At 52.3% G+C, this 14723-nt stretch overlaps 1 protein-coding gene across 1 annotated transcript; it reads right to left on the reverse strand.

Annotated features, from left to right (window-relative positions):
* Positions 1–4000: 4000 nt before the first annotated feature.
* NMNAT2 (nicotinamide nucleotide adenylyltransferase 2) lies at positions 4001–14425 on the reverse strand. The gene is made up of 12 exons (XM_008949466.1): positions 14385–14425; positions 12945–12964; positions 11346–11434; positions 10571–10638; positions 9803–9881; positions 8526–8655; positions 7789–7869; positions 7629–7673; positions 6263–6339; positions 4731–4832; positions 4428–4495; positions 4001–4287 (listed from the first exon to the last, which is right to left on the reverse strand). The coding sequence occupies exons 1-12, from the start codon at positions 14423–14425 to the stop codon at positions 4185–4187; spliced, it is 903 nt and encodes a 300-aa protein (XP_008947714.1). The 3' UTR covers positions 4001–4184.
* Positions 14426–14723: the final 298 nt, after the last annotated feature.

Genomic DNA, 14723 nt, shown 5'->3' on the forward strand with positions numbered 1-14723 from the left:
TACCATCCCCTAACATACTCAAGTACAACCTCTCCTTCCAAGACCAGTTGATTTGGTACCAGGCAGCTTCCCAGGTGTCCCAGAACCTGGGAAAAGCAAGGTGGTGTCCTCTCTGCACAAGCTCACAGGACCCTGAACCACTTGTCACAGGAACTGGAGCTTTCTCTAAGGGTTTGCAGCCACAAGCTCTCAAGTCTGAGAGCCTGATCCCATCCTTCTGGAGAGCCAGCACCCTGATCTGCTTGTTTAAAAATATTGATGTCACCTTGAGTGTAACTTTGCCTCTGGTTTGATGCTGCCCGTTTTCTCCTCCCTCCTTTGCTCCCTTGTGGTGCTGGATGTTTCTCAGAGGCTCAAGTAATTGTCCACAGTGTTTCCTACTATACATCTGAACAGAAGTTGGAGTAGCTGAAGACCACAGTGCTCCCATCACCTACCTGTGGCTTTCCTGTGGGTCCAGCTCCGTTATGACACCACTCCCAGCTTCCTTTAGATGTCATTTCAGGTGAAAAAAGAGCCAGCAAATGCTGGAAGTCAACTCTGCTGAAGCCTTCTGACCTACATGGTGGTGAAAGAAGATGTCCTGGAGGAAGGAGGATGCTTTGAAGGACACACTCACCCCTTGTTAGCTCCAGTTCTCTGATAAAGCAGTGCCTATGCTTTTGCTTGATAAGGATGTAAGAAGTAATCTGTCTGCCCTATGCTTTTATTTAAGTGAGATGTACTCTTGCCTCTGGCACATTTTCCTTCTCCCATTGTACAGAACAGGGACAGGTATTATGGACCTGACTTTATTTTTCCATGAGTTGGGTTTTTTAAAAGGGAGAAGGTCAATAAATAGTGAATATTTTTGGCTGAATCTTGCCTATGGGTTTATTTTCTCTGGCTCCCTGTTTTCGGTGCATTTGACCACCTTTGCTGGTTCTCCCAGCAGTGCACCTTTTTGTGCTCCTTGTGCTGACTCGGTCTCAGGGCTGTTTTGAAATGACACCAGTTACTTTTTTTTTTTTGTTTGTTTATTACATAATTTAAACATTTTGCTGATAAAGATTTTTTTGTCAATGACTGTTTTGTTTTTTTTTTTCTCATATAGCAACAGAAGAAAAAAAAGTTAGGCTCCAAAACTTCTGACAAAGGTGAAATTGGTGGCATGGCGACTTTAACCCCTTTCCCCCCCCCCCCCCCCCCCCCCTTTTCTTTTTTCCAAAAGGCTTTTGAAGTTCATTTCTTTTTCAGCAAATTGCACTGTTTAAAAGTGGAGGCTCAAAGACCAAAACCCACAAGCTTCTTCCCACCCCTCCCCTGCACCCTGGAAACCCTGGTCCTCACCTCCCCGGCAGTCACATGGATCTTCAGGGATGATTTTTTTTCCCCCCATACCCACCCAAAGACATTTTCCAAACCAGTCCCAGAGCTGAACGACCTGTTAGAAACCCCCCGTCCCATCCCCGGTACTGTGAGTGTTACTGAGCAGATACACACTGGGCAGGTCAGGCTAGTGAGAGAGGCTGTACTCATCATCCACACCACGCCGCTACGGCTCTAAGGCATGCCACCCTAACCCCCACGGGATGGGCAGCCAGCTGGCTTCCCCTGCATCCCATCTGGTGTACCTGAGGGAGAGAGGGAGGATCTGAGATGGCTCTCGGACATGTCACCTGCCTTCCTTCTCCATCGCCTTTACTTTATTTCCCTGTGTCTTTTCCTCAGTTAAAATCCACTGTCCTTCCTCCCCCTTCAAAGGGGCATCACTCCCCCAGGATTTTAAAATCCCTCTATGTGTGTGTGTGTATTTTGGAGGCTGGTTGCTCCCATTTCCTTTTCTTCTCCTGCATGGAGCTAAGAAACATGGATGACATCTGGCAAGGAGAGGAGGCTGCAGTCTGAGAACTTCCGTGTTGGGGTGGAGAGGGAGGAGAGACTGGAAAACTGACCACGTGAGAACAATGGGTGGAGAAGAGTCTAGCTACTGGTTTATCTATGTTGAGTGTCTCATGCATGTGATGTCCCACCACAGGCACCTGCCAAGTGTGTTAGCTAAGGGAGCTCAGCAGGGTGTTGGTGAGCAGCTCAAACTGGCTGAAGGCCTCCCTGGAGAAGAGATATCCTTGCACTCGGAGTTCCACATGCTCTTGCTACCCCCTCTGCTCTGATCCTCCATATCTCCTCACTCCACGGGATATGTATGCAACTGCCTGGAGATACCAGAGCTGGCACTGGGGGATTCAGCTGGAGAATTTATGACAACTCCTGAACAAGCCTCTCCATGCAGAGGGAAGTCCCCAGCAAGGAAAGACCTCTTCTGGCCTTTGGGCAAGTCACATCACTTCTGTCTCTCATTTTCCTTTCTGGGAAGGCTGTGCCCTCCTCAAGAGTCGTTTGCTACTGCTCATAAAACCATGCCTGCTGCAAGGAGCCTTTGGCTTCAGGCCACTTTGTTTTGTCCAAGGTTGCTTGCTGTTACAGAGAAGCCAGCAACATCCAGCAGGTCACTCCAATTTAGCACAATATCTCTTCTTTGGGGCTTCCATGAAAACAGCTTCTGATCCTTCATGGATGTTTAAGGAAGAAAAGAGGGGGGATAAAATAAAGGAAGGTAAATTCAGACCCTTCTCTGAAATACCCTTGAAGGCTCTCAGACTTCAGGTGTCTTAATGCAACACTATCCCCTGCTGGGGACCAGCAGCTACTCACAGCACCACCCTAGGAAAGCCACAAAGCCAGCAGGGGCAGCAGTTGTGCTTTGGGTGAGGATGGAGGTGTGGGCTAGCCTGAGCCTGGTTAGCCCAAATTTGTGGGGATTGGGCAGATGTCCTGGAGCTATAGGCAGCAGGGCTATAGCCAAGGAGATACAAGGTTAGATCGGGGAAGGGAGAGGAAAAGGTGAGGAGTAAAGCAGGACTGTACCTTCCTCCTTGTGGCTGTGACCTTTCCCAGGGTTCTTGCACCTTAAGGATGCCCAGGAGGACACCAGCCTGCTTCAGCAGCCCTCCTCTCTGCAGGACAGAAATAATTGGCTTTTGCTCCGTGTCCTGCTTTTAACACAAACATCTCCACTAGGCTCCATCCCTGGCATCTGGAGGCACATTACAGGCAGGAGAGCAGGAGCCTGGCTGGTTTGGGAGGGGGAAAGTATCATGCATTTTATAAGCTCTTCAAGGAGAGGAAGAGGGTAGGAGTGACGGTAGAAGGGGGAAGTTTACGGACAGAAGTTGAGATCTGGAGGCTAGAGGATGGGGATGGACCTAGCCCCCATGAAGCTCAGCCAGGTTTGGAGTGAATTCTCACCAGAGGCTTTGGGTCACCACCTGCTTCCTCCTCTCTCGTTTCTTGGTTTCATAAAAGGGCAGGTCCCTTTCTAGGTGCTGTGGGCTGCCCCTCTCTCTCCTGCACTGACTTGGACTTCAAGTAGAGCATCGTTCCAACTCCAGTTGCCTAGAGGTTGGCTTGGGGTCGGTTGGGTTCACTTGCAGCCAAGGAAAGGTGAGACATGACATCCCCCTAGGAGTGCTTTGGCAGCCATGCTTGCCAAGGTCTCTGCTCCCCTTCAGAAATGCCCTCTCTATGATTTTTCAGGACCAGAAGGATGATTTTTTTAGCTGGGCTGTCCTACTGCTGGCCTGAGGAGGTTCACCTGCTGCGAGGCACCACGCCAGTTGGGTTACAACTGCCTGCTGCCAACCAGCATTTGTTTGGTCACTGCGTCAAGAGGTCCAAAGGGCTTGCACTAAAACTATTTAAGAAAAAAAAGTCCACCTAGATGTATTGAGCTTAAGTACTGTAAGTTGATGCAGACGAGGAAGCCCCTGCTCTGAGCATGCTGGGAGGACGGACCGGGGAGACCATTTCCCAGTAACATGCTGGGAGGGGGGTGCTGGAGCTGCCTCCCATCGAGTGCACCAAGCACGTCACTCTTTCACTAGTCCCCCTCCCTCCCTGCAGACGAGGGGGAAGGCCATTCACCAAAAAGAGACCAAACCCTTTCCCTCGGGGCTGTGCCACCTTTCCCTGGACATTGCTGCACAATGGAGTGTTGGTGCCAGCGGTGAGAGGCAGACACAGGCAGGAGGCCATGGGGTGGGGAGAGAGATGGAGACACGGACTGAGAGAGAGAGAGAAGAGAGTGATGGAGAGCTGTAGGCAGGCGGGACACGAGGACTGTCTCGCTGCAAGACCGCCGGCGCTTAGCCAGAGGCGTTGATGTAGAGCTGGCTCTTGAGGATGTAGTCAATGACAGGCTGGCAGAGGTAATCCACGACGTGTCCATCCCCATGCTGTAGGGCCAGTCTGGGGGTGCAGGGGGAGAAAAAGGGGTCAGAGCCTGCTTAGATGGGTCAGGTGGCACCCTGGTGTCCCCACAAATGGAGGAGCTGGCTGGGTGCATGCCCCTCCCTGCCACGTTACAGGAGTCCCCCAGCATCACCCACCTGCTTTTGGTGGAGCTGACGACCGACATGGGGTGGTTCAAGTCATCTTTCACCACCAGGATGTTGTTCTGTGGAGGTAGGAGGCAGACAGGAGTGAAGGGATGGCCTGAAAGTAGACATCTGCCCCACCAGCCCCCCTGTCCTGGTGGCCATAGGAGGCTGCTGTGTGGTGGTCCCTTTGCTAGTAGCTGAGAGTATCTGGCCTTCAGACATTTTGTGCCCTATGGCCAAAGTGCTCCCTAGGGTAAAGAGAAGCTCTGGGTCTCCTTGCGGCCTTCCTTGGCCATACATGCACCCACTTACTTTGTACTTGCGGAGTATGGAGGAATGGTTCATGATCCGATCAGGGTCTGCTCCATCCCGGGGCACCACCACCATCCCGAACTCCCCAACGATCACCTCCATCTAGGAGCAACCCAAAAAGGGGAGAGCTTTCATAATCATCCCGTGCAAAACCTGCCACTGTCTGCCAACCCCCTGCACCATGAAAGATGGGCCATGGTCTAGACTGGGATGGAAAGCGAGGCCCTCTGGACAGTCTTTGGCAGAAACTTGGAATTATCAAGGCATGGTGAGTAACCTACAGTGAATGAAATAAAAAGGCACAGGGTTAAATCCTATTACTAGATGTTGAGATTAGGCTTTAGGAAGGGTTGACACCCTCTTGTCATGACACCCTCTTGTCATGACAGAAAGAGGGTGGCAGCAGAAGAGGTTGCTTAAGGAGCTGACTTCTGCCTCGCTGGAAGGCTTTATGAGCAGGATGGATGTCTTGATCCTGACAGAGACCTTACAGGGTTATTCTTCCAAGGCTGTTTGCATCAAGGCTGGTGGGCAGGTTTGCCACCACATTGGGATGGCCCCGCTGCTCACACTCATCTTGGGTGAGACAAATCAGGCTCAGCTGAAAGAACTCTGAGCCAACAAATTCAGGCAACAGGAACCCATGGGGTGGTGCTGGTGCAGAATGCTTCCTCTGGGAAGAGGCAGGTGAGCTCTCACAGCCGGCACTGCTCTGACTGCAGGAGCAGCGTGTGGGTCAGGAACCCAGCCTCACCCTAGGCCTGGTGTCCTCCCATGAAAATATCACTTCTTCAGGCAGGGACCACAGTGTCCAGGGTGCCGGGTATCCTGCTGCAGTCCTTGGCTAATGGACAGGGGCACAGCGAGGTGGGCTGTGAATTTTGTCCATTTGAGCTGTGGCAGTGTAGGTGCTGAGACAGGCTTGTGTCAGCTGTGAGATGGTGTTAGGCATCACCTGGTTGAGGAGTCAAGATGGTTTTACTTCTTCATCTGTGTAAAGATGAGTACTTGAGTATCCCACATTGCAGACAAAGCCTTTTATTAAGTGAAAGCTGTTGCTTTGGCTGTAAATGTGTTTACTTTCTAATGTCTCACCAACTTTTGTAAATATCTCCTTTCCTCATGCCTCACTCTGCTGGGACTGGCATCTACTTGATGACGGTGCTTCCCAAGGGATGAGGTGTGAGAGCACAGACTTTGGAAATCCCTTGGGACTGGCTTACCTGCACCTTGGGTGCCATCCTCTGTGCATGTGCTGGGTGGGAGCAGGGCTTGAGTCTGCAGAAGGGAAGGCTGGGAAGGGATGGCGACTCTGGAGCGGAAGACCCTGTCCCTCAGGCTACCCGTGTGTAGGGGAGGTGAAGGTCAGGGTTGCGATGGAGGATGCTGTGGAGATGGTGGGCACAGCTCCTGCCAACCCAAGGGTCTTGAGAGGCTCCCAGGAGTGCCAGATGTGGGAAGCAGAGGAGGAGGAGAAGGAAGGGAGCCTGGGGAAGAGGAGCAAGAAGGGGTTCCCTGCAGTAGTGACTTACATCTGCCTCATTCCAGAGACCAGGGATGCAGAAGGACTCCAGCAGGTCACTGCCACAGAGCAGCAAGATGCGAAGCTCTGAAGAAATGAAGCAGAGAAGCTCAGAGGTGAGAGCAGCTGGGGCTGAGCAGTCCGCCCACCCCCCCAGCCCATTGCACTGCTCGGGTGGAGCCTCTTCTGCACAGACCTTCCCTGCCAAAACAAGTCCTGCTAAAGATCCCATGGTCCTTCTCACATCCCTACTGATGCCAAACATCGAACATCCCCCAGCCTACTTTATCTCAGCTGCTGGCTTGGTGTCAGCGTTGCCACACACTGTTGAACTGTGGCTGTGCTCCAGCCCTGGAGGTGGGATATCCCCATGGAAGGGAGTTGTTTCTCTGTGCTATGGGCACCCACAATCACTTCATGATCTGCTGCAGGGGCACCAGCTGTGGGGCAATGAGGAGAACCCAGGGAGCTGCTCAGAGCCCTGTTTGCTTTAGCAAAGCTGATGGGTTTTCCATGCTCAGCTTGGAAGGCTTTCATGTCCTCCATTTCTCTCCCCAGGCTGGGGCTGGTGCTGGCTGACAGCCCGCTCTGAGGGTTGGCTCTGCTGCTTAGTAAGAAAATTGTGCTGCAGGAAGGAGCCTTCTGCTCCAATGGGCCTGTAAAAATTAATTTATTTTCATAACTGCCAGAGGAAAGGCATAAATGCGCCCAGAGGGGTGGGAAAAGGTGGCTGCCTGGGAAGGTACCTCCCTGGCTGGCATTTCCAGGTGGCCCAAGCCTTTGGGCTCTGCACGGTGCCGGTGCTAAGAACAGGTGTTATGCTGGGTTGCGTGTGAGCTAGCCCATGAAATGGATCTCAAAAACACCATCAAGCTCACTATGCAGAGCTCTTGGGTGGTGTGTGGTGGTGCTAAGTGTGTGGCAGCCTGGTGGATCTAAAACCCCTAAAGGGCTTTAAAGGAAAGGGCACTATGGCTGGTCAGGCAGCTGAAATCCCTCCTGCTGCCATGCACAAACTTCTGCAGGGCTGCAGGCAATGTGAGGGTGTGGGTGACACTGCTATGGGAGGGCAAGTTTGATAGCACCTGGGGGGACTTTGAAGGCATGATGCCATGGCAGGCCCCTGCCAGCACTGGGAGCAGACCTCGCTGCTTCCTCCCAGATTTCAGGCTGCTCGTCTGACAATGGGAATGGGCTCAGGCCAGTTGCACTGCTCCTATTTCACCCCTGAGCCTTGACAGTCAGCACTGGACAGGAAGATGGCTATCAAGCCATCCTTTGCTCACTACTGAACCTGTTGTGCAGCTGCTCCCGAGCCATGTAATGCTGGCCCAGAGGAGCAGAAATTACATGCAGGGGGGGAGCTGTATACTCACCAATCTCCTCATATCTCATCACAGTCCCCAAGTTGGCATTTTCATCTGGGGAAGAGAAGTAAAAGAAATGTGCTGGTGCCTGGCCTAGAAGAGGGTGCTGTGAGGAAGGCTGGGGCCTGGAGCTAAAGCAGAGGTGATGCTGGACCTTCCCTCTACATACCAACAAAGGTGAAGCGCTCCATGGGCGGGCGAACGCAGCAAATCCGGCTCAGGCTTTCTCCCACCTTCCCCAGGATCTTTGCTGAAGTTGAAGAAGAAAGAAAATTACCCAGAGAGATGATGATGCCCTGGCAGACTGACCCACATGAACACATTGGCCACTCTGGTCCTGTGAGATACCTCTGAGCACAGGTGCAGGAACTGCTCTTAGCATTTTCCCACCGCCTCCTTTAGTGGTCTCAACTTGCAAGAGTGCTATGCCATGCCTTGAAGGGACCAGCTGGAGAGCTAAAAATCACTAAAAAATCACATGGTGTTCATTTTTATGGGATTTGAGTAATGGCCTCTCTTCTCCCCAGCTAATACCTCTGTGCCCCACATCCTGACAGCTTGTGGGGGATTCAGGCACATCACCTCTCCTGCCAGTTTATCCCTTGTATGCATCCCGTGAGTACCAGGTAGCCTTTTTCCTAGCTGATGTCCCTGCCTGGACATCATCCAGCTGAAGTTCAGTGGGATTCCACAGCCACTTTAAGCCACTCTTGGCTCTCCTCGCTGTGCTGGATGCTAATTCCTCCATGACATCCCCACGTGATCCTGACCTTGGCTCATGGAGCCTGATGAGCAACCTAACCTAAAAATAAGATGATGGAGCACCATTCCCAATGCTTGGCAGCCTTGGCTGGAAGGTGAGGGGTGGGTGGTCACTTCCCTCTTCCCTACACTGCTGCCACCTACCTGCAGTGGGCTTGTTGGAGACGTTGTTGTTGTTCTGGTAGATGGTCTGCGAGGACTCGTTCTGGGGCTGGCCAATCACAGGAGTGATGGAGGGCGTGTTGACATTGGAGAGGATGCAGCCTGTCACTCTCTGCAACGAAGGAGAGATGTAGCTGGCACAGTGCCTTCACTCCAGCTACCTCCCAAAACCTTGACAACCCCTGTATTGAGCCTCTCCATCCCAGACTGATGGTTGTTTTCAGTGATAGGTACATCCAAGCTCACTCTAGGATCCCCAGACCCACAGGACCTCACCAGATAGGCCTGGGGCTAGCAGAACTCTGTGGATAATGACTTGTGTTTGAGGCTGGGGATAATAGAATTAACTTTTGTGGACACACAAGGCTGGCAAGGCTGCAGCCATGCTGCCTACAGGCAGGCACCAGTTGTACCATTGCTTGGGGATGCTCATACATTCTGATGACTAAATAAAAATACAGTGTTTGGTGAATCTGTGGTGCAAAGCCAGCAGCTTACACATTACCCAGGGAGTAAACGTGCCCTCTTCTCCTCCACAGGTCCCTGCAGAAGAATGAAGGCGTCTCCAGGGGCTCCCTGGCCATGCCAACACGGTGCTGGGACGCACTGGACGTGCCACCAGGCTGGTTAACTCTGCTTCTGTGCCTCCTGCCTGGGCTGCCCATGAGTTTGTGTGATGCTATTTTATCCATTTCCCACCCTCGGTTTACTCATGATATCCAAGTGTTGGCAGCAGCCCTGTCTCCTCGAGGGCGACCACCTTCCTCCTCGGTTCTCAGGCCTGCCTGGGCTTTGGAGGGGCTTCTTCTCCTGGGTTTTGTGCTCCCCAGGGACTTCCCAGATGCTGAGTTTTCCCGCTGAGTTCGGGTTCCCGCAGCCACTCCTGCCCAGCTGGCGAGTGACCGTGCCTGTTCACCTCTCCTTCCCCTCAGGGGGGAGCAAGCGGTCAGGATTTGGCTGTGTCCACCCCTGCCCGCACCCCTGCTGCCCTCCTGGGGGTGCAGGGCTGGGATGCCTGCTCCAGCTGGAGGGCTCAGTTTGCTTTCACCAGCAGGACAAGGAGCTCAAAGCATCTGTGACAAGGTCTCTCTCACTTCTTCCAGGCAGGGTTTCAGGCACGTTCCTGCAAGTTTTCTCTCTGGCTGTCCCAGCCACGTTTTGGTTGTGGATGTCCGTGTGCTGGTGCAAGAGCAACCCCGCTCCTGCGCCGTCCCCACACCCTCACCCCCGGTCCACCCGCGGCACAGGGGCTGCCTCACCTTCATCAGGTCACGGTGGTGCTCCAGCACGCTGCACGTGGTCTGCCAGGTGTCCTGGTAGCATTCCCAGGGGTCCACCCTGCAGGGAGCACAGCAAGGCAACAGTGTTGGCTGATGGACACTGCCTGGACCTCCTGGCCTTGCTGCTTCCTCTGCACTGGACTGGCAAGCAGTGCCAAGAGCAGCCACCGTCACTCCCCTCAGCTCTGTCACAGACCATGTCCTTCCTCCAGCTCTCCCTAATAGCTTTGGGAACCTGAACCTGTGTCTGGACACCTTTCCACTCCTAGTACCCAACCAAACAACTTTCATTTGACTTGGGTGTACCTACATGTGTTGCAACCCACAGAGCTGCACGTTACAGACACAGCTGTTTCTGGTCCCATGTGGCAATGCTAGGAAGGAGAGGCCATGGGCTGGTGCTGCAGATGTAGAAAAGGAAGGTGCCATGGCACAAGGCTGGGGGGGGTTTGGTGTCTTTGAGCCTCACCCAGACACCACAGACTCAGCATGAGGCTTGCAAGACCTACTGAAGCCAAAGGGCTCCCTTGAAGGAAGCTGTAACACTCCTCATCAGCTTTCTGCTGGACTGGGAGAGGAAGGCCTCTGGTTTTTAATCAAGTTTTGGCTGGGAGAGGAGAAAGTCCATCCTGGAATTCTAGCAGCTGGTGGTATCTCCACTTTTCATGTGAGACTTTGCCACTGTGATGACAGGAAAAGGACAGAGGCTGCTGGGGGCTGCTTCTGGGTGCAGGCTCTGCCACTCACCTGATCCAGTCTGAGGACTGGACAGCCAGTTGGCACATGGTCAAGCGGTGCCGGCTCGAGACCAGGCCCTGGAAAGAGAGGTTGATGGAGGAATGATTACAGCAGGAAAGCATCATGCCCTGGCCAGCCTGAGCTTGCAGACTTTCCCAGGGCAGAGCACTGGGCTCACTCAGATGAGACAGGCCATAAGGATTCATTCCTGCCCACAAAAATTTGAGTTCCTATTTGCTGGTGAGGAGGAGTCCCTGCCTTGTTTCAGCCCTGGTTACTCACTGGTCAGGGATTTGCTCAGCACCACCACTCTCAGCCCTCTGCTGCAGTGACCCAGGGATGGTGGTTTCTTGATGAAATATCTTCATCTTTCAGAAGAGAAGGAAACTCTTTCCTCTCCTGATTTGGATGTCATCCCACCCCAGAAAGTGCTTTTGAAGGTCCCTATTTGCATCATTGTCATCCCCACAATAAAACTGGCTTTTAAATCATTCAAACAAAAAACCTCAACCCAACAAGATGACCACCACCATTTTGGTGAGAACATTTCTCTTTGCTACATAGTACTTCAGCTGGCTGTAGGGTCTCACTGCAGTTCTTATCTAAAGGGCGAGTGGTTTCATCCTCTCTCTTCTCAGAGACCTTTCTGTGGTCAGGAGCAGCCCTGGGCAGAGAAGGTCCATGAAGGGACCATGGGTGCTGGCAGTGCTGCCCAGTGCTCACCCCTGGCTTCAGAGATACCATTGTACCTAGGAGGCAGAAAGGGAAAATGAGGCTGACCCACCGTCTTCCCATAGGAGTCGTGCACGGGTGAGACAATGCCGCCGATGACGATGAAGCGTCCAGTCTTGTGCAGGTAATCCCGGGCTCGCTCTGAAGGAGGAGGACAAGGAAAAGGGTGTAAGGGGATTCAGCTGGACCCACTGAGCCCCACAGCGCTCCACTGCCACCCACAAGCTTTGCTCAATGCCCTTGCAGTGGCTGATCCTGGCTTGGGCAGTGCTGGATGGGAAGGGTGACCAAGCCTTTGTCTTTATTGTCCATCTCCTTTGGTGTCATCCTTGGTGATGCTGAGCATAGACCTTCCCAGGCACCCCAAACCTTGCAGGAAGGAGGATTTGGTGGAAGAAGGCAAGCCTTTAGCGAAAGCTAAATCACATTCAGACACCAAATCACCTTCAACCATCTCACCAGGGCACCAGAGGGGCAGCCAAGAGCCGGTACCAGGGGGGCAGCCAAGAGCCTGCACCACCACGGAGAGCCTCTCACCAGAGACAGGCTCTTTCGGCAGCCCTGGAGAAGCCAGACCAAGCTCACAAGGTGATGCATTAAGCTGGTTCATTCACTGGTTATAGACAAATCCTTTCTTTCCTATTTTTCTCTGCTCAGAAACTATGTCCACTCTTTCTTTCCCCATGACTTCTCCCTTCCTCACCTGGTACAATTTGCGGCTGACTAGCAGCCAAAAGCTTTCTTAGCAGCTGGAAGGTGACAGTTCTAACAGCAAACATAGCTTCTGACAAGGACCTCTTAGATGTGGGCAAGGTTAAAGAAAAAAAACAGGCTAATAAACCCCACTGCCTCTGCCACCATTGGACTGTGGGAACAACCCCACGGTTTTATGAAGAAAAACCTTTTTGCTGGCTCATATGTTGGTGGCTGGCTGCAACTCCCTGTAGGATATCTGTACAGACTGGGGGATGGATGGATGGATGGATGGATGGATGGATGGGTGGATAGATGGACCGAGAGTGACCCTACTGAGAAGGGGATACTGGTGGGTGACAAAGTGGACATGAGCCAGCAACATGTGCTTGCAGCCCAGAAAGCCGGTTGTGTTCTGGGTGCAGCACCAGCATCATGGCCAGCAGGTTGAGGGAGGTGGTTCTGCCCCTCTACTTCACTCTGGTGACACTCCACCTGGAGTACTGTGTCCAGCTCTGGGCTCCCCTCCTTAAGATATGGATCTGTTAGAGCAGGTCTGGAGGAGGCCATGGAAATGGCCTGGAACGTTACAGCTATGGAGAAAGGTTGAGAGATTTGGAATTGTTCAGCCTGGACAAGAGAAAGCTCTGGGGAGATCTTAATGAGGTCTTTCAACAGATAAAGTTGGCTTATAAGAAAAACTGAGACTTTTTTTACCAGGGCCTGTAGTGACAGGATGAAGTGCAACAGATTTGAAACAAAATAGGGCAGATCTACGGTAAATATAAGGAAGACATTCTATTACAATAAGAGCGGTAGGACACTGGAACAGGTTGCCCAGAGAAGTTGTAGATGCCCCCTCGCTGGAACTGTTGAAGGTCAGGTTGGATGAGGCTTTGAGCAACGTGATGTAAGATGCCCCACCTGCTGATGGGTGGCGGGCGTCTGTGTGTCAGACCAGACAATCTTGGAAAGTCCCTCCCAACCCAACTGAGTTTGTGATCCTAAGATGTGCTTTTGGTTGACAGCCTAAATAAGAATTGCCATCATGCGCAGGGCTTTGTGCATGGTTGTTTAACACAGATTGATCCTTGTCACCCTCACTGCAAGACCCACATCTCATGTACCGCTGTTTTGGAAGTGCTGAAGGGTTCACTGGGAGGAGCACCACACCCGGACTGAGATGCTTGTCCCTGTCTGCTCTTCTCTGTTGGAAAGCTCTGGGATGCTGCTGGTGAGTTCACCACCTCTCGCTCCAACCCTGCTTGCTCCAGCCCTGCTTGTATCCTGCTTGCTCCAGCCTTGCTCACTCCCTGCTTGACCCAACTCAGAAAGCAGCTGCTGGAACTGCTGCTCTGGGACAAAGCCTTGGCAGAGGAGAGGACATGTCATTGCAGTGGATGGGGGAGAGCCCTTCCTTCATGCACTGGGGAGTGGGGAGGCATTTTTATCCACATTCGAAGATAAAAATGGTGGCCAAGAGTTCCTAAACTCCTGTGGGCAGCTATGCTATGCCTGACCTCACTAACACTGCCCCAGAGCACACACACTCGTTCACCACTGCTACTCTTGAAGGTGCCAGGGAGACCTTATTGTGGCCTTTTGGCACTTAAAGGGAGCCTATCAGAAAGGTGAGAATGGACTTTTTAGTAGGGCACAATGTGACAGGACAAGGGGTGATGGTTTTCAACTAAAACGGGAGATTTAGACTGGCTAGAAATTTTTTTTATGCTGAGAGCTGTGAGACACTGGCCCAGGATGCCCAGAGGGGTGGTAGATGCCCCATTCCTGGAAACATTCCAGCTGAGGTTAGATGGAGCTTTTAGAAACCTGCTCTAATTGAAGATGTCCCTGATGACTGCTGGGGGGTTGGACTAGATGACCTTGAAAGGTCCCTTCCAACCCAAAACATTCAATGATTCTGTGCTCTCAAAGAAGCAAAAAGGATTTCTCACCAATGCTGGGGATGGAAAGTGCCATCTTTTCATGCCACAGCAGCACTACCTCCTGCCCCCCAAGCTTTTTCAGCTGTATAACCCACTCTTTTACCCTTTTACTTAAGGTCTCCCACTGGGAGTCTTGCAATGGCGTTGTCCCCCAGGCACATCCCACCTGTGCATGACCTGTGGCACTGCTATGGGCTTGGAGGAGACCTGGAGCAGATAAAGGTGAAAGCAAAAAAGGGAGGTGAGGTTGATGAGTTATTAGAAAGCACTCTTTCTTTTTTTTTTTTTTTTTGGAGGGTCTAGAAAATATTTTGCCTTTACAAAGAAAATGAGTGTTTCTGAAACTGAGGTGACTTCAGGATCCACCAGCCATCCCGAGATGTCACTATGTATCATATAGAATCATAGAATTGTTCTAGTTGGAAAAGACCTTTAAGATCATCAAGTCCAACCATATCCTACAGGCATCCTGCTCCAGCTGCTGGCATTTCATCAGGGATGAGAGGCAGTCTTCTGGGCAGCAGCAGTGCGAAGACACTTACAGGGAGCCTTCCAGCCCTCTGCTACCTGCACTTGCACCCAGCCCCTCTGGCACCCTCTAAAGCTGGTGCAAAGCTCCCCAGCCTGTGTGGGGTGGCTCCTGCTTCCCTCAGTGGCATAGCTCTGTTATTCCTTGGGAATAAGCAGCAAAGCTCGCTCCTGCTGCCTGGGAGATGTTTCCCCATCGTGGTTACTCAATGTGGCATCAGCTGTTGGGGTACCCTACAAACCTATCTTTGCCAAAGCAGCCA

This window comes from Merops nubicus, unplaced genomic scaffold (genome assembly GCF_000691845.1).
Source record: "Merops nubicus isolate BGI_N331 unplaced genomic scaffold, ASM69184v1 scaffold13881, whole genome shotgun sequence".
Classification (NCBI taxonomy): Eukaryota; Metazoa; Chordata; class Aves; order Coraciiformes; family Meropidae; genus Merops; species Merops nubicus.